The 26,917-nt window shown below is 41.1% G+C and overlaps 1 protein-coding gene across 7 annotated transcripts in view; it reads right to left on the reverse strand.

Moving 5' to 3' along the window:
• Positions 1 to 26,917, reverse strand: part of MSI2 (musashi RNA binding protein 2) — a 973,036-nt gene that overhangs the window by 142,650 nt on the left and 803,469 nt on the right. For 2 of the 7 annotated variants that reach the window (XM_069757781.1, XM_069757785.1), the window contains exon 11: positions 7,017 to 7,040. The exons of the other annotated variants lie outside the window; for them this stretch is intronic. In XM_069757781.1, coding sequence (XP_069613882.1) covers positions 7,017 to 7,040 — 24 coding nt within the window. The remainder of the gene's footprint in view (positions 1 to 7,016; positions 7,041 to 26,917) is intronic. 7 annotated transcript variants of the gene reach the window in all.

A 26,917-nucleotide genomic window follows, 5' to 3' on the forward strand; every position in this document is an offset into this window, starting at 1 on the left:
ATACACTAGATTCCTTGATAGGGCGTTGATCCAGGGAACTAGTCTGATTGCCGTATGTGGAGTCGGGAAGGAATTTTTTTCCCCAATGTGGAGCTTACTCTTTGCCACATGGGTTTTTTTTGCCTTCCTCTGGATCAACATGTTAGGGCATGCTAGGTTAGGCTATGGGTTGAACTAGATGGACATATAGTCTTCCTTCAACCTTAATAACTATGTAACTATGCTGTGCCCGTCGCAGAGACGCGGGATTTTCAGGACAGACAGTCAGACAGAAAGAAGCTTTGAAAAAGAACTCATTGTTCGAAACGCGTAGCCTGCTCCTACTCATTCTCCTGTGAACCATGTCATTGGACTTTGGATTTTATCCTCAATAAATCTTGATATTTTTGGAAGCTGGATTTTTTTTTTCCTGTTTGCCTTATCATTCCACGTGATGACTGCACGGTATCCGGGCTTCCCCACAACAAATGCCTAATAGGTGAGCTGGTTTTTCACTATTTTTCCTTAGTCAGACAGAAAGACAGACAGCAAAACCCTTAGACAATTATATATATCTATATATATAATTGTCTAAGGGTTTTTCCGTCTGTCTGTCTGTCTGTCTGTCCTGGAAATCCCGGCTCTCTGATTGGTCGAGGCCGTCAGGCCTCGACTAATCAGCAACGCGCACAGTATCGACGTAGATGTCATAATGGTTGCCATGGCGACGATGATGTCATAAAGCTTGCCTCGACCAATCAGCGACAGTCTGCCGCGAATTCTGGAATCATCATTGTCCATATACTACGGGGACATGCATATTCTAGAATACCCGATGCGTTAGAATCGGGCCACAATCTAGTATATATATAATTGTCTAAGGGTTTTTCGGTCTGTCTGTCTGTCTGTCTGTCTGTCCTGGAAATCCCAGGCCGCCAGGCCTCGAACAATCAGAGACCGGCACAGCATCGACGTAGAAATCCCGCGTCTCTGATTGGTCGAGGCCACCAGGCCTCGACCAATCAGCGACGATGATGTCATAAAGGACGTAGAAATCCCGCATCTGATTGGTCGAGGCCGCCAGGCCTCGACCAATCAGCAACGGGCACAGCGACGATGATGTCATAAAGGACGTAGACATCCCACGTTTCTGATTCAGCGACGGGCACAGTATCGACGTAGATGTCATAATGGTTGCCATGGCGATGATGATGTCATAAAGGTTGCCTCGACCAATCAGCGACGGGCACAGTGTGCCGCGAATTCTGGAATCATCATTGTCCATATACTACGGGGACATGCATATTCTAGAATACCCGATGCGTTAGAATCGGGCCACAATCTAGTATATATATATAATTGTCTAAGGGACTCTCCGTCTGTCTGTCTTGGAAATCCCAGGTCTCTGATTGGTTGAGGCCGCCAGGCCTTCGACCAATCAGCGACGGGCACAGTATCGACGTAGAAATCCCGCGTCTCTGATTGGTCGAGGCCGCCAGGCCTCGACCAATCAGCGACGGGCACAGCGACGATGATGTCATAAAGGACGTAGACATCCCGCGTCTCTGATTGGTCGAAGCCGCCAGGCCTCGACCAATCAGCGACGGGCACAGCGACGATGATGTCATAAAGGACGTAGAAATCCCACGTTTCTGATCCAGCGACGGGCACAGTATCGACGTAGATGTCATAATGGTTGCCATGGCGACGATGATGTCATAAAGGTTGCCTCGACCAATCAGCGAATTCTGGAATCATCATTGTCCATATACTACGGGGACATGCATATTCTAGAATACCCGATGCGTTAGAATCGGGCCACAATCTAGTATATACATATATACACACACACACACACTTTTTTTAGCTTACAAAATGGGATGTTGCTCACAGGATCTGGGTTCATGTTGTTAGGCAGCTCTCCAAAATTACTCTGTGAGCACCTCCTTGCAAAGACTATAAAAATTAGCACTAAATAAAAAGGTCCATTTCTCTGCAACTGTACAGTAGATTTAAAAAAATAAAATGGAATAACAAATTCTACCCACTTTTGACTTGAAAAAAAGTTGTGTAAAAATGCATTTATTATTCAAACCCTCAGAAGGTTCACATGAAAATCTATTAATTCTTTTGACACATCAAAGCAATGTATTAAGCAGAGATTCAGCTCACTACATGAGCTGATCAAGAACCTCTAACGATTGAGTTCTGAGTGGGCCTTGCTACATGACTGCAACTTGTGAAGCAATAAACCTTTGCTGATAAACTCTACCAATTTTCATCAAACCAAATATTTCCAAATGAATAATACTTTTGAGGTTAACCACTCTACTTTGTATAAAGCAGTGATGGTAAGTCACAATATAGATATGCACTTTTCATAGAAAGTTGCTTATGGTAGACCTCCATGCTCTAGAGCAGATTTTTAACAGCACTTTCTTCTCAAGGTCTGCTCTGCATCAAATAATTTCCTCTAATTTATAGCAACAAGACAGCACTCTTAACCATTCTGTAAAATTACTTACCTGTACTAAGCTGACTTCATAAGAGAGACAATAAGACACACTTTTCACTAAGGTTACTTTCACACTAGCGTTGGAATCTCCCCGTCGCAGGGGAGAGATTCCGACGCTAGCGTTTAACGCATTGCACAACGGAGGCAGCGGATGCATTTCTCCGGCGCATCCGCTGCCCCATTGTAAGGTGCGGGGAGGTGGGGGCGGAGTTCCGGCCGCGCAAAGCGGTCCATCAGGAGCAAAAAACGTTACATGTAGCGTTTTTTGCTCCCGACGGTCCGCAGAAGCACGACGCATCCATCGCACGACGGATGCGACGTGTGGCAATCCGTCGCAATGCGTCGTCAATACAAGTCTATGGGGAAAAAACGCATCCTGCAAGCACTTTTGCAGGATGCGTTTTTTCTGCAAAACAACGCATTGCGGCGGATTGCAGTTAACGCTAGTGTGAAAGTAGCCTAAACAGTAGTGATGAGCTTATATACTCGTTACTCGAGATTTCTCGAGCATGCTCGGGTGTCCTCCGAGTATTTTTTAGTGCTCGAAGATTTAGTTTTCTTCACCGCAGCTGAATGTTTGGTAGAATAATCTCTTTAGCAATTTGTTTTTATACCCTGGAACCGCTATTGTTCCCTATATATCCCACTCTTATGTGATGGTCAACCTTAAGCAGAAAAGGACCTCCTTAACAGTTTAAGCCAATTCTTAAATTAAAATATTCTCTAACTTGCTAGCCAAGCAGTGGAATAACTTTTCTCTCAGTTAATTAGAAATGGATAAGTAGGTGTTCTCTTACATAGACAAGCAAGCGAATACACTGGTCAAGCCATTGACCTTCAGATCACAACTACGGGCCCTTATTTTAAAAAGGTTGTACAATGTTCTTGCTTTGACATGCTATAAGACTGCTTTACTCTCCCTGAAATCAATAGCATTCGATAGTTCAAGGGGTTATCCAGTCTAAAATGTCCTTGGGTCTGGCATAGCTTCTCCACTTCTGCTCTACTTGTTGATTGGTTGTAAATGTGATGTCATGTTTACAGCACAAATGATCACTGCAGCCAAACAACAGGCTCAGAAGATTGCAGTCTATATAATAGCTACGGAGCTCAATGATTGGCTGCAGTAGTCATGACATAGGAGTATTTGTGAGTCATATGAGCTTTGATTTAACCCCTTCCTCTTATTTCCCTCCCGTTTTCACTAGCTTATGGGCACCTAAAATGGTTGATCCTTATATCTCCCCCACCTCTGCCCCTCCTCTCCCTTGTTGGACCCCAACTCCACCTCTATTCTTTATTAACCCCAAGCTTCCCAATAAACTATCCAGATCCCTCTTTTCCCGTTTAATCCCCATTATATCGACCTCCCTTTACAGCCAGATGCCCAGTACGGCCTCTGTCTCTTGCGCTGATAAATGACATGTCACCAACAGCAGCCTATCAGCACAGACAGGAGCAGCGGTAGAGAACCCGAGAAAGGGGAGTCACTGCTTTGTTTGCAACTGTATGGAAAAATAACATTTTCATTAAGACAAATGCTTTAACTCATGCCATCTCATCTATGTTTTCCACATGCAACAGGAAGAAACAAGGATATCAAGGAAAAGCCATTTAGAATCTCACTCTTTTTAATTATGTCCTTGTTTCTGTAAGTATCCTTAACTACCCTCCCTGTCCTCTTTGATGAATATGGTGAACAATTGTGGATATAAACAATGACAACATAAAGAACAAAAAAGCAATTAAACTCAATATCTCGCCAACTCACTTTCCTGAAAGCTAGCTATCATAGTTACATGTAATAAGAACGTATACAATAGTATTCTGTATACCATAACATTCCACTGTATATAAGGAAATATATATTTCTCTCTTTAGAGAACTTATACAAGTTATCACAAAAAGGAGGGCTCTTCCGGCTTTACTGTTTGGCAACGTGTCTCGTGTAAAACAGACATTACTGCTGTAGCTTTTTCATAGTTTTGATTTGCTATATGTCCCAGTTCCACCTAAAAATCTTTACAAAATCCAATGGCTCTTTTTGGGTCGGTTTTCGCCTAATGAACAACACAGGTCTTCCAAATATGTCATATTTGCTCATGCTTTACGAGGTGGTTTACCTATGTCCCATATTGTTAAATATTACCAAGCATCTTGACGAAGATACCTGGCATCAATGGACATTAATTTCAGCAGAATGAAGTAAAGCAGCTATGGCTGGAACTTGTCCAAACTAATTCCTTCCACTGGACCCCCACACAACTAATGCCCTATAATAGAAGCTATAAAGTTTACTAAACATAATTGACACCCTTGTAATACCAAATGCTCACTGGCATCGCTAACACTTCTCTCACATTCTCTCTATTAACTGTTTTGTTACCAGAAAGTCTTTTCTCAGGATTGTCTGACCCTGGGTCCAGTCAACATTTTAAGTTTTCTATTCTTATCACCCTTTGAGACTTTGTGGCTCAAATTTAATCTTCAGCCCTCAAAACATTATAGCTACTTTTAATTTAAAAATTTGGCCACCTCTGGTTCCTATACCACTACCATCTATCTATTCACTTAATCTGGACATTTGCCACCAATGGCAAAACAACTATCTTTCAAATACACAGGATGTTTAACATAATAATAAAACAATTTATAAGTATTCTTCTACACTAGCAAGGTATCTTGATCTTTACCACGGCCAAGTTGGTAGACAATTTGGACGAGGGCAGCCATATCATCCATCTGTATTATCTAGAGAGGTAATACATTTACATTTTGATTCATTGGTACCATATTTCAGCCGTTTCATCACCTGAAACACTCTGTTTAAACCACGTGTTGGTATCAAGGTGTCACAAATCATTCCCAACCATATATAGAGGTCCAGTGATTGATTTAACATGTATTTCATAGGATAACCCCTTCTCAATCAGAGTGTTTGCCTCTTTTAAAATAAAAACACTGATACTCCCCTCCTGCAACATTTCAGCTTTGTCTGCACTTGCGTTCCCGAGACTACATAAGGTTGTTATGACAGATGAGCCCTGCACCCAATCAGTGCTGGTGTCGCTGTTCCCGCCTTCAGACATATAATTAATCAACAGGAAGTCAGAGCTGCAGTTGGCCACTCACTTCCTGCTAATTACCGGTACATTCGAAGGTGGGGACAGTAACACCAACACTGATTGGGCGCAGGGCTCACATGTCATAACAACCTTAAGTGAGGTTAGGGGAAAGCAACCAAATAGGAGGAAAGAGAAGGGGTTGTCTTAGTAGTGGAGAACGCCATTAAATTCCCAATGTCTAATTTTACATATGTCAAAGGTCCCATCAAAGTTATTACTTATACATGTAATAGGCTGCATCTCCACTTGCATCAGACAAATACCTTTAACTGTTCTGGAAATGAACTAATGTTTTGTCCTGCACAATCTTTTTGTTGATGGCAAATCAATGGAATTTTTTACTGTGAAGATATGCAATGCCCCGGATATGTGTTCATATCAGTCTATGATTTCTAACAATAACTCTCACTGGTCCTTCCAAGTGCTCACTTCTCAGAAGGTCATATAGCCCTAAACTCTCTGTCTTATTCCCTGCTCTCCTCTAATTTTAAAAGTCTTCCCAACCACCCCTCCCCCCCCCCCCTCCATCTTTGGCTTAGTCATTTAGTTTTGTTACTTTTTAACTATGCTACAAATTGTTGCTTATTTCATACTGACTGATAAATTTATGATTTCTAAATGTTTGAGTTTAGCTAGGAGAGTAAGGTACTCTGGCTAGCTGACAACCTGTTTGTTTTTTATATTTTGATATTACTACGTCTCATGATCCTTTCTGTTACTTTTATTGGGGAAAAAAAAACTTAATTAAAAAAATATAGAGAACCAACTGTCTGATTTTGTACTGTTTTCAGCAAAAAAAACTATTTTGCATGACTGAAAGAAAGGATAAATAATGAAATAAATCAGGCAAAACAGTAGCTATGACTGGAGACATTCCACATCCTGAATAAACAGAGGCAGCTGCAGAGAATGCCGTTTCTTGAGCACTAATCTAGGTGAATGGAGCTGCGAGGACGTAAGCAGCCTGGCTTCATTTCCCATTCTATTCTTTGTTACAAGAAAAGAATGTAAAATAAGAAGCAAAAACAAACACAAACTGTTATAATTCTGGCCCTGCATGATTTACCTTTTCACTAATCAGAATTGTTGCCATTTTTTTTTTAATGAAGCAAGATGAAAAAACAAAACAATATATCCTGAGAAAAACAGATTTGTGAGCCCCACTGTAGACATGGACGGTAAGTGCATTTCTGATAAATGTGTCATCAAAATCTAAATGTATACTATTCAGACTTCAGAAAATAAACGTGTGCATGCAAACTATACAAAATGGTAATAAGGAATATAAATGGCTATATATTACACAAAACTAGAAAGCAACTAAAGGCAAAGCTACCTTACACAAGACATCTAGGCTAAAAAGGCTAAACTAGTGGAAATAATTAAAGGAGACATACTTGCATTTAAACAGGGCATAAATGCTGTTAATAAAAAAAACAACATGTAAGTAAACACACATCCATCAAGAACCTGCAACAAGAGCAATTTAACTGGTTCTAACTGTATATTGTATCAATTTTGTCAAATGCAAGATGATAAATATTTCAGATATCAGCATTAACAATTAGTGGAATTTAACTGTATGAATTGAGGTTGGGTAGGCAGACTTTCTAAGGAGGTAGATGGCAGGTGGATGGAGCAAAAATAATATTCAAGACTCTTACAATTTAAAGGTGCAATACAGAAAAATATAATACACTGTGTAGCTACCAGGGTAGAACCGTGAAGAACCAGTGTAAACTTTATGTGTAGTGCAAGGCTTAGAATAGAGGCATGACTAAAACAATACAAACTCTTTTGCTGGTTTGCTCCTCTAATAAGCATTCAATTTTATTCAGAGGTCTTTAGAAAATTATAAAAACCTAGCATTACTAAAATCTCTATCACTTTTTTGAGCTCACTTTGTTTTATTACACATGCACAAAACCCGTTACTCTTTATCATGGTTTGTGAGTATCTATATTTAGTTCTTTGAGTGCACAAGGGTGATATTTTTATACCCACTAAACAAAGGAATGTGAAATACAGCTGGACTGGAATACACAAATTCTACAGTATAGTCTTACTTATTACCATAATATAAAAAAATACAAGGAGTATCATCCACATAATTACCAATGCTTACTACCCACAAAAGTCAATTTTGGTACACTAAAAGCACCAAATAGCAGCAACAGTTTTCTGTTATCATCAGAACATGTTTATACACACCAGGAACGAAAACATAACAGAGTATTATCAGATTCTAGTGCTTACATGTGCAACTACCGTATTTTTCGGATTATAAGACGCACTTTTGTTCCCCAAAATTTTGAGGGAAAGTGGGGGGTGTGTCTTATAATCAGAATCTGTGTGCTGAGCTGCGCTGTAGGGGAGGGAGGCAGCTCTGGAGTGGTGTCAGGGGGCTGGAGTGGGCTGGCTGCGGGCTGCAGAGACAGCAGGAGGTCCTGTGCTCCCGATCATTAGCCTCATGTAATATTCACTGCACCCGCTGTCCATCACCTCGGTGCTGAAGCTGCACGAGTTGATTCACAGGGGAGCAGCCAATATTACATGTGCCTGCATCTCCCCCCCTCCCATCATGGATATGGCCCCCCGATCACTCTTATATGCCCCACCTGTGCTGCTGGCAGACACATCCCCCCTGGGCTGCAGGAAGGCACATGATAAAATAACAAACCCTTAACTCACCTTCCGATGATGGCTCTGTGCTCACAGCTCCCCTGTGGCTCTTCCTGTGTCTGTGCTGACATCTGATCATGTGATCGGCACAGCACAGTGATGATATCATTGTGTGCCCAGGTCACATGATCCGATGCCTGGGAAACAGGAAGCGCAACCGAGGAGCTGTTAGCATGGAGCCATCATCGGAAGGTGAGTTAAGTGTTTGTTATTTTATCATGTGCCTGCCTGCAGCACAGGGGGGCATATAGTGACGGGGGGCTGTACCTGCCAGCAGCACTGGGAGCATATAGTGACCGGGTGGGCTGTACTTGTCAGCAGCACAGGGTGGCATATTGTGACCGGGGGGGGGGGCATATGCCTGCCAGAAGCACAGGGGGCATATAGTGACCCAGGGGGGCATGTGTCTGCCAGCAGTACAGGGGTGGCATGTGTCTGCCAGCAGCACTGGGGGACATATAGTGACCGGGTGGGCTGTACTTGTCAGCAGCACAGGGTGGCATATTGTGACCGGGGGGGGGGATGTGCCTGCCAGAAGCACAGGGGGGCATGTCCTTGCCAGCAGCACAAGGGGACATATTGCGACCAGGGGGGCATGTGCCTGCCAGCACAGGGGGGCATATAGTGACCCAGGGGGGCATGTGTCTGACAGCAACACAGGGGGCCATGTGCCAGCACAAGGATGGGGGTTATATAGATACCAGGATGAGGGACATCTGATTTGTAAGACGGACACTGGTATTATAATACAGACCCCCATTTAACAAATTATTTTTTTCTCTTTTTCGTCACCAAATTTAGGGGTCCATCTTATAATCAGGTGCGTCTTATAAAGCGAAAAATACGGTATGTATCTGATGCTAATGGTAAGGGACTTGTCACTAAGCTGACTTCTAATGTATATGATATTCTCTCAAAGCTGAACTAGTGGTCATAATTGGGCCCACTATTTAGCATTAACAATCAAATGGCATACAGAGGATTGATTTTCGAAAGTGGCACATATACTTGACTTACTTGCAGTAAAAATAACTGAAATTGCACTTTCTAAACAAAAAATTGCAACAAAGATAGTAAAAAATGGACAGTTGAGTACTGTATTCCGACAAGCCCTACTGTTCCGTTAATAGACGAGTGTTCCTTTCCAGGAACAAAATAACACTATTTAGACACATCAGAGCAACATATAAAAGCAAGCTTTACAACCCAGTATGCCATCCACCATCCCCCCGAAAAAATAGTAAAAAAAAAAAAAATAAGCATCACAGGAAAGAAATCTATTATCCATAATCTTGGATTAAGAAAAATAACTGAATAGGATCAAGGTTCTGACAGTTTTTATGTTGCACAGAGTACAATATGAACACAACAATGGCTTTGAATGCAGCTTTGGAATAAAGGCATCCTGACCACTAGGAATAAAAAAAATAAAAATAAAGAACCATGTGAAGTGTATTTCACATCTCTATCTATAAATATACAGCAGTTTTCCATGACTTAGAACTCTTGTCACTCTCAAAAGAGGCACTGCACACCTTATAAATGTGGGAGCAATACTATCAAGTGGACGTTAATCAGGCTAAACTCATTTATCAGCTTTTCAGAAATAAATCAATATACCCCAAAGAAGGAATCTGTGTAGGATAAATCTTTATGTGACCAACTTGTTTCAAAGTAAAGATGGCCCTATTACACCGCGCGTACAGTGCACTACAATCCCTGCATGGTAGAATCTATAGGAAATGCAAGATGCCATTGATCAATTTACTTGTAGAATAGTCTGGTGTGGTCATTTAGAAGACCAGCTACTACTACATTTATACATAAGTGATAACTCATAGTTTAGTGGGGGTTTGACAGCTAGGACCCCCCACTGATGGACAGAACAGGGCACTTTTATCCCCATTAGATTGCAGTATCAGCATACTTGCTCGATTGACATGCCATTCATTCTCTATGGGAACTGCCAAAAAAGTATGAAAGCAGTTTAGCATGCACATATAAAAGTGACCCATAAATGATGAAAATACCCCATTCTGGTTATCAGTAGTGGTTCCAGCAATTGGCCCATCATCGATCTAGAAGTTATCATCTATCAACTGGATAGGCGATAACTTCTATTCACTAGACATCCCTTTTAAATTCTGGAAGGACGTATCTACTTAGAAGACTATGTGCAGGAAACAAAGGGCGGGAACTTAGAAAAATTAGCATTGAGAAGAAAAGATTATACATTTTTTTCACAAAAATAAAACTCAAGCTCCAGGGAATCTGTTCTGTAACAGAGCAAGAACCATAAAAGGAGTATCACAAATGATGAAGGTTCATATTGCTGATCTTAAAGGGTTATTCCCACTTCAGGTGCCCATCTAAATGGATGAATACTTACCACAGCTCCATCCATTATTTGTGGGACTGCAAGATATAGCCGAGCACAGGACTCAGCGACCTATGGTAGTCTGGGCAATTATTTATTTCTTAAATACATCTAATAGGAAAGCAGGAAAACAACAGCGCAAAATAGACTCTTAACCGGATAGATGATGGTAGATCAGTAGGTGCAGGGATGTGCTCACCTGGCAGGGTGGTGGGAACACAACAACAAAAAAAGCTCAAATAACCAGCTGCTGGAAATCTGTAGAAGAAGAAAAAATTAAAGATGGACATTTTTGCCTGCTGAAGACACCAATATTGATACTTCATCATTTGTGGAAACCAATATTGGTGTCTTAAGCAGGGCAGAAAAGGTCAGTCATCCATATTATCTTCTTATTTAAAGTGAACCTGTCAGAAGGATTGTGCTGAGTAACCTACAGACAGTGTCAGGTTGGCCCCATTATACTGATTAAAATGATACCTTGGTTGATGAAATCTGTCTTGTGGTGGTTTAATCTTTATTTGCAGTTTTCAGTTAAAGAGATTCTCGTGCTTCGGGGAGGCTTTATATAGCGCTCTTCTTAGATATTCAGCCTTATGGGCTTATGACATGTCACTGATCATGGTCATTTTAATTTCTATAGCGGGGCCAACCTGACAGTGTCTGTAATTTACTGACTGAACTGACTTTGGTCTTCATAAAACACAGTGGACCTACACCAGCAGATGACATGGCTCCCAAAACCATCATTAATTGTGTATATTTCACACTAGACCTTGGAAATCAAGGTCCCAGAGTCTGGAGGCAGAGTGGAGAGGCACACAATCCAAGCTGCTTGAGGTCTAGTGTGAAGTTTCCACAATCAGTGATGGTTTGGGGAGCCATGTCATCTGCTGGTGTAGGTCCACTGTATTTTATCAAGAACAAAGTCAGCCCAATCCATCTATTAGGAAATTTTAGAACACTTCATGTGCTTCCCTCTGCCAACAAGCTTTTTGCAGATGGAAATTTCATTCTCCAGCAGTACTTGGTACCTGTCCACACTGCCAAAAGTATGAGTACCTGGTTTAAAAACAACAGTATCACTGTGCTTGATTGGCCAGCAAACTCGTCTGACCTTAACCTTATAATGTATGGGGTATTGTAAAGAGGAAGATGAGAGACACCAGACCCAACAATGCAGACGAGCTGAAAGCGGCTAGCAGAGCAACCTGGGCTTCCATAACCCCTCAGCAGTGGCACAGACTGATCACCTTCATGCCACACTGCACTGATGCAGTAATTGATGCCAAAGGAGCCCCGACCAAGTATTGAGTGCAGTTACAGAATATACATTTTAGTAGGCCAACATTTCGGATTTTAAAATAATTTTTTAAAACTGGTGTTATAAAGTAAATTTGAGCAAAATGAGACTTAAAGGAAAGTCATACGTTTACTGAGGATAATCAGTAAAAACATCAACAGGCTGGAATGAAAGAAAAACCACAAATTGCACATTGCCCATAGGATGATTGCACTTAGCCCAACTATGTTGTTGCACCTACTTCAGCTGTGAATGAAAAAAAAAATGCATATATATGTCTATGGTATTACACAGCCAGCAAAGGTTAATAGCCACCTGGAAAAAAATATATGTATCTCAGGACCTGCAATACAAAACACTTTTGTACACCAAAAACAATAGAACAATGAAAGCTGCCGGACAATTCCATCGCCTGCACCACCAAGGAGGTAGTAGTGGCTACATCGTCACAGGAGCTCCACGTACGGTAAAAGCGGCGCGCATGCAGCAGATTTCCTACCTGGCTAATCAGTCTCAAGAGCGCCACATCACCTCTTCAACAGAAGCTCTGCCACCGGCCGGGGCAGCTTCTATTTGTTCTATCTGCAGCAAACACATGCATGTCTCTAAACTGACTACTTAGGATTTCCATCTAGGTCCTCGAGGGGCCCACACCTAAAAGGAGTATGAATCTTCACACTAAGATTCTAATTAAGACTGTGGACTATTCAAATAAGACTCTCACAACATTGCGGAGTCTACTTCATTGTTCTATTGCTTTGGGTGTATAAAAGTGTCTTGTATTGCAGGTCCTGGGATGCATCTATTTTTTTCCAGGTGGCTATTAACCTTTGCTGGCTGTGTAATACCATAGACATATATATGCATTTTTTTCATTCACAGCTGGACAAGGTGCAACAACATAGTTGGGCTAAGTGCAGTCATGCTATGGGCAAAGTGCAATTTGTGGTTTTTCTTTTATTCTAGCCTGTTGATGTTTTTTCTTATTATCCTCAGTAAACGTATGACTTTCCTTTAGGTCCCATTTTTCGCAAATATACCGACAACACTGTGGTTATTGCCTAAATTTGCAGCACCAGGAGACCCTTTATACTAGCGCCGCTGGAATATAGATCTTGGTGTTAGAACGTATTTTAATTTACTGAGATAATGACTTTTGGGTTTTCATTGGCTGTAAGCCATAATCATCAACATTAACAAAAATAAACACTTGAAATAGATCACTCTGTTTATATTGACCAATATACAAGTTTCAATATTTGTATTGAAGAACTGAAATAAATTAACATTTTGATGATATTCTAATTTTGTGAGATGCACCTGTATATGACACGAGGGCTTTTAACCAACAAGAGCATTTTAATTCCTCTCAGCCTGTTGACTGAGAGAATTAAATGGGAAAGGAAAAGCTTTAGCCAGCTTGCACCCATGTGCCATGATCCGTGCCTGCTTGTGCGGAGAACTAAGGAAAGCAAGCATGGCAGCAGGGGTTCTGCAGCATAGGTCCTGTGTCAAATCCCACCCAGGACAACATCTGCAAAGAGTTTGTATGTTCTCCCCGTGTTTGTGTAGGTTTCCTCCGGGTTCTCAGCTTTCCTCCCACACTCCAAAGACATACTGACGGGGATTCTAGATTGTGAGCCCCAATGGGGACAGCAATGATGATGTATGTAAAGCGCTGCAGAATATGATAGTGCTGTATAAGCAAAGCAAAATAAATAAACACGATTTATTACGTAAAACCCTAAATATGCCTCTTTGTAAATAGAGGAACACTTAGCTAAGGCATTTTCAGAATCAGGTACAGGTCATATACTGTATATTGGTCATCTCCAGCTTAGATATTCAAAAGCAGGCGCCAGAATGAAGCAGGCTGACATGAACACAGCTCCACTTCCTACCAGTAGCTAGGGAGTAACTGGAATTAATGAGCTATGTTAATGCAGCAAATAACCATCTGTTGTATTTAAAGAGTTTATACTCAAAGATTTAATGAGGGACAAACATAAGAGGATTCATTTTGGATCGCATCTCACTACTATATTATGGTTATGAACTTGCTAAGCTTCCCCTAGTCTCTGACAATGGGTAAAACAGCATGCTGCATTTATGAAAAAAAAGAACATTTGTGGATTTGTATGTACTGCAGATGCAGAAAAGCTTAGATCACAGGGAGGAAGAACTGAATCCATTCATTATTTTACAGGGAAATTATCATGCAAAGCATCTTTCACTGTGTGGTGGCACTAAGCAGCCCCGGCATTGCTGCAAATATTGTGATTTTCTTTTGATAAGAGAACCTGTCATTAAAACAGATATGTTACTGTCCCAGCGAGAGCAGCAAATGGAGGGTGGCGGTACAGCATCACTAACAGAGCTTCAATTACACTCCGCTATTAGGATTTAGCAGTTTAATACAGATTTCATTGTGGAGACCATTTGGGAGACATTTTTTTTCTACAGCTAAATAAGTACATATTGGTTTCATTGTTATTTTTTTTAATTGATATTTTACCAATAGAATACAGAGCTATATCTCAGTCCTTCCACAATTCTGTGCATAGCAGCACTCCCAACCCCAGAGAACCTATATCACCTATTAGGGGCCGGCAGAAGGTTTATGCGAGTCCTTGGGCGAGAGCCCCAGTGGCATCCTCCTCATTTTCCAAGAGCTATAACTTTTTTATTCCTCAAAGAGTTGTATCAGGGCTTTTTTTTTTTTTTTTTTTTTCAAGGTGAAAGCTGCAGTTTTATCATTATTATGTCTTCCAAGGCACGAACTCCATCCATTAGATGTAATTTGTATCTTTATTTTGGGGTATGCCCTACCCTGGCGACTATTCTTGACATGCATTCATAAATGTAAACATGTATATGTATTTTTGTCTGATTTTGAAATGTTGTTTGTTTCTCCTCTGTCTATTACAGCGATATTGTGATCAAGGCCACGGGTTGGCCGAAAGGTTACTTGCCTATCGCTTCACTATAAGTCCTAGCCGAATAAATTTCTGATATAAGCAACTTTCATTATACGAGTGCAGTGATTCCTTTATCTTAGGATTTATGGGTCACTGGCACCGTGAATCACAGTGGTTGAGTGCTAGCTTTCTATGTTCTCTACAGTATTTATGTCACAACTGCTGCACCCAGTAATCTAAGTGATACATGGTCGGATTCAGGGTCTCTGTCTACATCATGCTGCCCTCAGATGAGGTAGCAAAATCCTGCAGACAGATTCCCTTCAGGGATTCAAGCTTGAGGAGGCTAATTTGCATATTCCAGGTGCCTTCTGGGAAAAGCGAAGAGTCTCCCTAAGCTAAAAGATCGTTGGGTACAGCCGGGACCAGCTGATTGGAAAGCATCACCAAACCAGGGATTCAAGCTTGAGGAGGCTAATTTGCATATTCCAGGTGCCTTCTGGGAAAAGCGAAGAGTCTCCCTAAGCTAGAAGATCGTTGGGTACAGCCGGGACCAGCTGATTGGAAAGCATCACCAAACCGCGCGCCGTGAGGCGCGCAAATTTTTGCCTGTAGGACATTATTGCAAGAGAGCTTGGCTGAGTAGATTACACAAGAAGGAAAACACACAGCAAGTCAGCAGGATCTAGGAGCAACATGGCAGATGTGACAACCTACATGGTGAGCTGCAGCATGTGCTACATGTTCACAGATCGACCAGAAGAAGAATCAAATTTCACCTGTCAGAAGTGTAGACTAGTGGCCCTTTTAGAAGAAAAGGTGCGGGGTCTGGAAGAAAGAATAGCAACTTTGAAACTCATCAAAGAGAATGAAGACTTTCTAGACAGAACAGAAGCATCTCTACTGGTCACAGAAGGTGAAAAAAGTGTCAGAGAACCTCCAAAAGCAGATGAGTGGAAGCATGTGACCAAAAGAAGCAAGAAGACCATGGAGAAATCACCAACCACACAACTGAAGAACCGATATCAAATCTTTGTAGAGGATGAAGATGGCACACCTAAGGATGAAGCAATACCAGCAAGCAAAAAAGAAAAGGGCACACAGCAACAAGTGACAGCAAAAAGTACAGCCAAGAAGCAACGAAGAGTGGTGGTGGTGGGAGACTCACTACTGAGAGGCACAGAAGCAGCCATCTGCAGACCGGACATAACTGCAAGAGAAGTATGCTGCCTTCCAGGTGCGATGATCAAGGATGTGACCGATAGGATACCAAAGCTCTTTAGCTCCAAGGACGTCCACCCATTTCTTCTGATACATGTTGGCACCAATGACACGGCAAGGAAGGACCTACCGACAATCTGCAAAGACTTTGAAGAGTTGGGGAAGAAAGTAAAGGAACTGGATGCACAGGTAGTTTTTTCTTCTATCCTTCCAGTAGACGGGCATGGCACCAGGAGATGGAACAGGATCCTTGATGCAAACAACTGGCTAAGACGATGGTGCAGACAACAAGGATTCGGATTCCTGGACCACGGTGTGAATTACTTGTACGATGGACTCCTCGCCAGAGACGGACTACACCTCAACAAACCTGGGAAACACACATTCGCCAGAAGACTCGCTACACTCATCAGGAGGGCGTTAAACTAGAAGAAGAGGGGACGGGAAGAAAAACATTAGACTTGAACAAAGAAGATCCAGGAAAACATACTCAGAAGGGAGGTAAGAACATTTCTAAAACAATCCACAGTGAGGAGATTGGAACAAAACAAAATCCTCTAAACTGCATGCTCGCAAACGCCAGAAGCCTGACAAACAAGATGGAAGAACTAGAGGCAGAAATATCTACAGGTAACTTTGACATAGTGGGAATAACCGAGACATGGTTAGATGAAAGCTATGACTGGGCAGTTAACTTACAGGGTTACAGTCTGTTTAGAAAGGATCGTAAAAATCGGAGCGGAGGAGAGGTTTGTCTCTATGTAAAGTCTTGTCTAAAGTCCACTTTAAGGGAGGATATTAGTGAAGGAAATGAGGATGTCGAGTCCATATGGGTCGAAATTCATGGAGAGAAAAATGGTAACAAAATTCTCATTGGGGTCTGTTACAAACCCCCAAATATAACAGAAACCATGGAAAGTCTACTTCTAAAGCAGATAGATGAAGCTGCAACCCATAATGAGGTCCTGGTTATGGGGGACTTTAACTACCCGGATATTAACTGGGAAACAGAAACCTGTGAAACCCATAAAGGCAACAGGTTTCTGCTAATAACCAAGAAAAATTATCTTTCACAATTGGTGCAGAATCCAACCAGAGGAGCAGCACTTTTAGACCTAATACTATCTAATAGACCTGACAGAATAACAAATCTGCAGGTGGTCGGGCATCTAGGAAATAGCGACCACAATATTGTACAGTTTCACCTGTCTTTTACTAGGGGGACTTGTCAGGGAGTCACAAAAACACTGAACTTTAGGAAGGCAAAGTTTGACCAGCTTAGAGATGCCCTTAATCTGGTAGACTGGGACAATATCCTCAGAAATAAGAATACAGATAATAAATGGGAAATGTTTAAGAACATCCTAAATAGGCAGTGTAAGCGGTTTATACCTTGTGGGAATAAAAGGACTAGAAATAGGAAAAACCCAATGTGGCTAAACAAAGAAGTAAGACAGGCAATTAACAGTAAAAAGAAAGCATTTGCACTACTAAAGCAGGATGGCACCATTGAAGCTCTAAAAAACTATAGGGAGAAAAATACTTTATCTAAAAAACTAATTAAAGCTGCCAAAAAGGAAACAGAGAAGCACATTGCTAAGGAGAGTAAAACTAATCCCAAACTGTTCTTCAACTATATCAATAGTAAAAGAATAAAAACTGAAAATGTAGGCCCCTTAAAAAATAGTGAGGAAAGAATGGTTGTAGATGACGAGGAAAAAGCTAACATATTAAACACCTTCTTCTCCACGGTACTCGCGGTGGAAAATGAAATGCTAGGTGAAATCCCAAGAAACAATGAAAACCCTATATTAAGGGTCACCAATCTAACCCAAGAAGAGGTGCGAAACCGGCTAAATAAGATTAAAATAGTTAAATCTCCGGGTCCGGATGGCATACACCCACGAGTACTAAGAGAACTAAGTAATGTAATAGATAAACCATTATTTCTTATTTTTAGGGACTCTATAGCGACAGGGTCTGTTCCGCAGGACTGGCGCATAGCAAATGTGGTGCCAATATTCAAAAAGGGCTCTAAAAGTGAACCTGGAAATTATAGGCCAGTAAGTCTAACCTCTATTGTTGGTAAAATATTTGAAGGGTTTCTGAGGGATGTTATTCTGGATTATCTCAATGAGAATAACTGTTTAACTCCATATCAGCATGGGTTTATGAGAAATCGCTCCTGTCAAACCAATCTAATCAGTTTTTATGAAGAGGTAAGCTATAGGCTGGACCACGGTGAGTCATTGGACGTGGTATATCTCGATTTTTCCAAAGCGTTTGATACCGTGCCACACAAGAGGTTGGTACACAAAATGAGAATGCTTGGTCTGGGGGAAAAATGTGTGTAAATGGGTTAGTAACTGGCTTAGTGATAGAAAGCAGAGGGTGGTTATAAATGGTGTAGTCTCTAACTGGGTCGCTGTGACCAGTGGGGTACCGCAGGGGTCAGTATTGGGACCTGTTCTCTTCAACATATTCATTAATGATCTGGTAGAAGATTTACACAGTAAAATATCGATATTTGCAGATGATACAAAACTATGTAAAGCAGCTAATACAAGAGAAGATAGTATTCTGCTACAGATGGATCTGGATAAGTTGGAAACTTGGGCTGAAAGGTGGCAGATGAGGTATAACAATGATAAATGTAAGGTTATACACATGGGAAGAAGGAATCAATATCACCATTACACACTGAATGGGAAAACACTGGGTAAATCTGACAGGGAGAAGGACTTGGGGATCCTAGTTAATGATAAACTTACCTGGAGCAGCCAGTGCCAGGCAGCAGCTGCCAAGGCAAACAGGATCATGGGGTGCATTAAAAGAGGTCTGGATACACATGATGAGAGCATTATACTGCCTCTGTACAAATCCCTAGTTAGACCGCACATGGAGTACTGTGTCCAGTTTTGGGCACCGGTGCTCAGGAAGGATATAATGGAACTAGAGAGAGTACAAAGGAGGGCAACAAAATTAATAAAGGGGATGGGAGAACTACAATACCCAGATAGATTAGCGAAATTAGGATTATTTAGTCTAGAAAAAAGACGACTGAGGGGTGATCTAATAACCATGTATAAGTATATAAGGGGACAATACAAATATCTCGCTGAGGATCTGTTTATACCAAGGAAGGTGACGGGCACAAGGGGGCATTCTTTGCGTCTGGAGGAGAGAAGGTTTTTCCACCAACATAGAAGAGGATTCTTTACTGTTAGGGCAGTGAGAATCTGGAATTGCTTGCCTGAGGAGGTGGTGATGGCGAACTCAGTTGAGGGGTTCAAGAGAGGCCTGGATGTCTTCCTGGAGCAGAACAATATTGTATCATACAATTAGGTTCTGTAGAAGGACGTAGATCTGGGGATTTATTATGATGGAATATAGGCTGAACTGGATGGACAAATGTCTTTTTTCGGCCTTACTAACTATGTTACTATGTTACTATTACGTAAAATTAAAAAAAAACAAACAAAAAAAAAACTGAAATTTTAACAGATTTGAAAGGCCAAGTTCAACAGCAAAAAATCAGCCAGAACCCAGCCAGTAATATGGAGTGCACTTGTGGCACACAAACTGTATTTCAACATAAAAGAATACGGTAAATGTTTCTCACATTAATAGGAACAATCTCATTTCCTACCTTGCTTAACCCATTCTCTTCAGGTACAGGTTTGCTTCTTATAACTGCCTGAGGAAACAACTATACCCAAGCTATTTAGAATCACTAATGTGTATTTCAGCTAGGAGATATTTTAAAATAAAAGCTTTAAAATCAGTTCATCTGCAGTCCAAGAAAACCCTAAGGCCATGTTCACACGATCCTTTTTTTCATGCGGAATTGCCGCGATTTTCCCGCTGCGTGTCCGCAGCTGTTTTCTAATAACTAGAGCGGGGGCACCACATAGGAAACGGGGATCCAACCTGGTCTATACTATACTAAGCCATGAAAAAACAACACAAGAAATAGACCATAAAAGGGGATCACCCAAGGCAATGGATTAAATATGAAAATTACAAATTTTATTAGAATAACACTCATGGACATAGGAAACAACCACATGAAGCACACAATTAAAAGCATTTAAAATTGGTCACACATAGGACCTAGAAACATGAACAAATGGCCCATAATAGAACCCTCCTCCTAGATGCGATCCCTCCCCAAACACACTGTAATGGCTAATAATAATATATAGTACAGTGTAAGATGTCTGCATGAACAGCACTATTGGAATATAGGGTAAAGCAACACAACCTAAGAAGTATAGTTGTGACCATGATATATAATGCACCAGTCTATGAATACCTCACACCAGCAGGATTACCTATGTAACACAAATAAGCAGATATGCAAAAAAAAAAAAAAAAAAATAACCTTTTTGCAATAACATAAGACATAGACAAAAGCTTAATAAAGCATACACAGTGAATCAGATTGATCCCAAACCACACATATAGCATGTAGGTCTACTCCATTAAGGTATAGAGTTGTATATAATGCAGAGTTAGTTGTGTAGCGCTTCCACTGGTCTAGTCTAACGTGGTATATAAAAAGATCTGCTGAGGAGTGAGGATTCAGATCACCAGATCAGCAGATCTTTTTATTTCCCTTACTATGGGAGCTTTTGCAATTTAATGGCACAGGTTATATACCACGTTAGACTAGACCAGTGGAAGCGCTACACAACTAACTCTGCATTATATACAACTCTATACCTTAATGGAGTAGACCTACATGCTATATGTGTGGTTTGGGATCAATCTGATTCACTGTGTATGCTTTATTAAGCTTTTGTCTATGTCTTATGTTATTGCAAAAAGGTTTTTTTTTTTTTTTTGCATATCTGCTTATTTGTGTTACATAGGTAATCCTGCTGGTGTGAGGTATTCATAGAATGGTGCATTATATATCATGGTCACAACTATACTTCTTAGGTTGTGTTGCTTTACCCTATATTCCAATAGTGCTGTTCATGCAGACATCTTACACTGTACTATATATTATTATTAGCCATTACAGTGTGTTTGGGGAGGGATCGCATCTAGGAGGAGGGTTCTATTATGGGCCATTTGTTCATGTTTCTAGGTCCTATGTGTGACCAATTTTAAATGCTTTTAATTGTGTGCTTCATGTGGTTGTTTCCTATGTCCATGAGTGTTATTCTAATAAAATTTGTAATTTTCATATTTAATCCATTGCCTTGGGTGATCCCCTTTTATGGTCTATTTCTTGTGTTGTTTTTTCATTCCGCAGCTGTTTTCCATGCAGGGTACATTACATTGTACCCTATGGAAAACAGGAACTGCTGTGCCCACAATGCGGAAAATCAAAAAAAAAGCCGCGCTGAATAGCTGCGGGAAAAAAGAAGTACCATGTCACTTCTTTTTTCGGAGCCGCAGCGGTTCTGCACCCATTGACCTCCATTGTGAGGTCAAACCCGCAGTAAAACCCGCAGATGAAAAAAATATCTGCGGGTTTTACTGCGGTTTGTGGTGCAGAACCGCTGCAGCAGGAAGTGCGGGGAAGCGGGCGGAAGTGCGTGGGCGGAGTGTGGCTGCCCCCCCGTGCTCCGATCCCGCCCCCCGTGCTCCAATCCCACCGCCCCGTGCTCCGATGCCCCCCCCAGTGCTCCGATGCCCCCCCCCGTGCCCTAATCTCCCCCCCTTATACTTACCCGGCGTCCCTGTGTCCGTCCGGCCGTCTTCTCCCTGGGCGCCGCCATCTTGCAAAATGGCGGGCGCATGCGCAGTGCGCCCGCCGAATCTGCCGGCCGGCAGATTCGTTCCAAAGTGCATTTTGATCACTGAGATATAACCTATCTCAGTGATCAAAATAAAAAAATAGTAAATGACACACGCCCCCCCTTGTCACCCCCATAGGTAGGGACAATAAAAAAATTAAGAATTTTTTTTTTTCCCACTAAGGTTAGAATAGGGGTAGGGTTAGGGGTAGGGGTAAGGGTAGGGTTAGGGGTAGGGTTAGGGTATTTTCAGCCATTTTAACCCTAAAAAAACTTCCTAGAAAACACACAGACTCTGCATAGAAAACTACATAAAAAAAGGATCAAAAAAAGGATCAAAAAAAGGATCAAAAAAGGACAAAAAAAGGACCAAAAAAAGGACCTGCGTTTTCTGCCAAGAGCTGCAGTTTTTTAAAAAACAGTCCTGAAAAAAAAGGATGGAAATCAGGAACGTGTGAACATACCCTTAAACCATAAGGCTTTAAGATCAGTTTCATGTTTTCTTATTACTAAAAAGCTGCACATTTTAGTAAATGGAGCTGATTTTTTTGCAAACACAATGTACCGTATAAAGTCACTCAGTGTGGATTAAAGGATGGATTGCACATGTGTACATATACACTAAATATGTATTTGCATCAGAACTTTCAGATTAAATAATGAAAAACACTTGCTTGATAAAGTGTCAAATCATCTTATGCAAAGAGGCTCCAATTTAGGCTACTTTCACACTAGCGTCGTTTGGCCTCAATCGCAATTCGTCATTTTGAGAAAAAACGCATCCTGCAAATGTGCCCGCAGGATGCGTTTTTTCTCCATAGATTTGCATTAGCGACACATTGCGACGTATGGCCACAAGTGGCATCCGTCGTGCGATGGATGCGTTGTGTTTTGGCAGACCGTCGGCACAAAAAAGTTGCATGTAACAATTTTTTTGTGCGTCGTTTCCGCCATTTCCGACCGCGCATGCGTGGCCGGAACTACGCCCCCTCCTCCCCGGACCGTACAATGGGGCAGCGGATGCGTTGTAAAACTGAATCCGCTGCCCCCGTTGTTCATTTTTTTCGCAGTTTGTGTCGGTACGTCGGGCCGACCCATGGCGAAGGCCCCGTGCCGACGCTAGTGTGAAAGTAGCCTAACTGTGTCTGCCTGCAAATGTTTGAAAATTTATTTTTTTTAAATTTTATATGAACAGTTTAATTTCAGTCTTAGCAGAGATTCTTAATAAACAGCAGCACACTCCACTTTTAGGGTATGTGCACACGTTGTGGATTCGTGTACGGATTTTTCCGTGCAAATTTTGAAAAATACGCAGGTAAAACGCTCTGTGTTTTACCTGCGGATTTCACCTGCGTTTTTACACCTGCGGATATCAATTATGGAACAGGAGTAAAACGCTGCGGAATCCGCACAAAGAATTTACATGCTTCGGAAAATAAACCGCAGAATTTTCCCGCAGCATGTGCACTGCTGATTTGTTATTCCATAGGTTTACATGGTACTGTACAACGCATGGAAAACTGCTGCGAATCCGCAGACAAATCCGCAACATGTGCACAGACCCTTAGAGTCATGTTTCCTGAAACTGGCTAATAAGATAAAGCTACATTATTGAACAACAGTTTCTGTTTCACATACAACTCCTAATACACCTAGCCCTATTAACACTGGATGATGGTAAGTTTGGGTGAACATGCTTGAATAAAGTGTTACCCGAGCATGCTCGGGTGCTAACCGAGTGACTTTGACGTGCTCGAAAAATATGTTCGAGATCACATGGCTGCAAATTAAAATTAAAGTAAAAGACCAACAGTGATATACAAACCGTACATACTGTAAAGTTGTTGCAGATTTCTAGTGTGACATTTGCCTCAATGTCTAAAAACCAAGTGGTATGGAAGTACTAAAATGCATTATTGGCAAGATGGTAATTGACTGGGGATTACCTCAGTGGTCAGGCCTGTCATATTTCCTCGTGGTGTGGACTTATATACTTTAGCTGCAGATGTAGCTGTCTACGTTACCTTTAGCCAGTGTCTCTGACAGAAGTCAGGAAAAATTAAATGTAATAACATTTTAATATTACAAAATAATTAAAGCACTTTAACAAAGTAAAAAAAAATCTATCATTATGATTGATTGCAAGATAACAAATTATAGACATTGAAGGCACATCAATTACTTCCTAATAAGGAAGAGAAGATCCAGGTGTTTGTTAAAAAAAAAAAATCAATTTACAAATCTGAGACTCAATTTTCAAAATGATTTGAGGAATAAATATGGCTTGAAGGTATAAAAACATGGAATAATCCTTCGCAAAACCCTTATCCTGACATGTCCAGCTTCCAAGGCTTTAGAGGCAAAGACGCTTATCAGAAGGATAGTGTCAATCACACATTTTATGATCAGATGTAATATCGCGGCCGATCTGTCATACATCCTACAAGGTAAAAGGAGCTGGGGCGGACTGGAATGTCTACATCAACCACTTTTGTTAAAGTATTAATACAGACCAGGCTAATCGCGGTGTTAATGTTCTTAGCATAGCTCCAATACATAGATGATATCAGCAGGAGACGGGGACTTTAAGAGGGTGCTGCTTGATGTGGCTTCAATTTACAACAAATTCCTATATCATTATCACCTCCGAATTTGACAGGTGGTTGAAACAAGGAATAAATAAACGTATTTTATTCTCAACTTGTGTTACCAAGCTGATGAAATGCCCCAAATTTTCTCATAAAAAAATTCTCAGAATGGTTATTGGCCTCCTTAAGTAACAAACGTTGATAAACTCGCTAAAAAAAAATAAATAAAAGATCAAATATGAAGTTGTTCTCCTCCTTTAAAAAAATGGAGTAAATTCACGAAAACTGAATTGCTTTGTGCTGTATTTTTCTACAATTCTACTGAATTGGAGGAATGTCCCCCTACTGAGATGTGCACCCTTAATCACCCATCTTTCACAGACAGGTTGTGATTAGAGCCAAGTGGGATCCCAGTTTATTAGAGCCTTAGATGGTTAGGTAACTTACTTTGCATCACATATTTGTGGCAACATTTTGGAGCATTTTATCACATATCAGGACTATATCACATATCAGGCCAGTCCCTTTTCAATAAAGCCCACTGCCCCTTGTCGTGCAAGTTTAACAAAATATCTAAAATACATAAATGTGAAACAAGGCTCACAAGGTAGGTTTTTCTTGGTTGGTGCATATAAAGCCAGGATACCAGTGTTTTTTTACGAAACAAATTTTTCAATCAATTAGCTCTAGAAGAAAGATCTTAAATCTAATATATAATTGCCTAGAATACTACTTCCTGCAATTTGTGCCAACTTCCGTGGCTTTGTCCGCAGCTAATGTCCGGAGCTAATGTCCGGAGCTAATGTCCGGAGATTAATTGCCTAGAATACTACTTCTTGCAATTTGTGCCAACTTCCGTGGCTTTGTCCGGAGCTAATGTCCGGAGCTAATGTCCGGAGCTAATGTGCGGAGATAATGTCCGGAGCTAATGTCCGGAGCTAATGTCCGGAGCTAATGTCCGGAGATAAGTGACGACAACAGTGTCCAGTGTCTGATTGGTTGCCGCCTGCTGCGAGCGACCAATCAGAAACGTGCCGTACTGTGACACACTCCGCCCGCCATTTTGGTGTGATTTTTGAATTTTTACCTCACAGCAAGTTTCTACTGCGTGGAGGTGGGCCCAGTGACGTTGCTCTTCAAGCTCCTGCTGAATTTCGTCAAAAAAATGATAATACCATTTACCAAAACTATATATATTTAGTTGTGAAGTGGTTCAGTGCCATTTTCACACCAATTTTGAACTTTTGTTTGGTGTTTTCTCCATATACTGCCTATTATTCACTGACTGTTATACTGAGAGACTGCCGTTTATTAACCTCTTCTTTGCCACATTGGGTATATTGCTCTATTATTTGCCACATAAGGACATTGTCCATTATTGCCCAGCAATTTCTCTGCAATATAAACTGCCTATTTATTAATATCTGCATTCCTGCAAAGAACTATTGCCTATTATTAACTGGCTATTTTCCTACTACCTGATACTGCCTCTTATTAACCTGTTGTTTGCCACCACGACGCTTAAAGCTGTTTAGCTTAGCCAACATGAGCTCTAATAGTAAGGATACTAATGACACAGAGCCCAAAGCTGCTGATGGCGCACGTAAGATTAGGTCTGATAGAAAGTATACTAATAATGCAGAGCAAAAAGACGCCGATGCCGCACGTAAGCGCAAACAGCGTGCTAACAAGAGTACAGAGGATAGATGCAAGCGCATGGACACTGTTAAGTATACTAATGACACAGAGTCCAAAGCTTATGATGGCGCACGTAAGATCAGGTCTGATATAAAGTATGGTAATGATGCAGAGCAAAAAGCCGTTGATGCCGCACGTAAGCGCAAACAGCGTGTTAACAAGAGTACAGAGGATAGATGCAAGCGCCTGGATACTGTTAAGTATACTAATGACACAGAGTCCAAAGCTGCTGATGGCGCACGTAAGATCAGGTCTGATATAAAGTATGGTAATGATGCAGAGCGAAAAGCCGCCGATGCCGCACGTAAGCGCAAACAGCGTGCTAACAAGAGTACAGAGGAGAAGTTGTCGTCTGATGTCTTTCATCCCTCCCCTCATAAGCATGTTCATGGATCCTGTGTAACTGTACCTTAAATAACAAGAATTGTCAAGAGCTGGTGAGTGCAGCCATTTTTTGTTCTTTCTTACTATTATTTATTAATTGTATTATTCTTACATTTGAATAAATAAAGTATATATGGATTCTAGACTCCCGATTCTTTAGAATCGGGCTGCCATCTAGTGTTTAATATTCACCTTATTACGTTGCAAACTAAATGTACAATTATTGATGTTTTTAATGTCTCTAAAGCATAGTGTACGGTTTCAGCTCTCCGGTAGTGGTTTGAATACGCACATGCACAGGTTTATTTAAATCAAAACAGCAAGTTCATTGTCCATCATAAACTTTAAACTTTATAGTACAAAAACAGCCTTCCTTC

This window comes from Ranitomeya imitator, chromosome 3, assembly GCF_032444005.1.
Source record: "Ranitomeya imitator isolate aRanImi1 chromosome 3, aRanImi1.pri, whole genome shotgun sequence".
Lineage (NCBI taxonomy): Eukaryota > Metazoa > Chordata > Amphibia > Anura > Dendrobatidae > Ranitomeya > Ranitomeya imitator.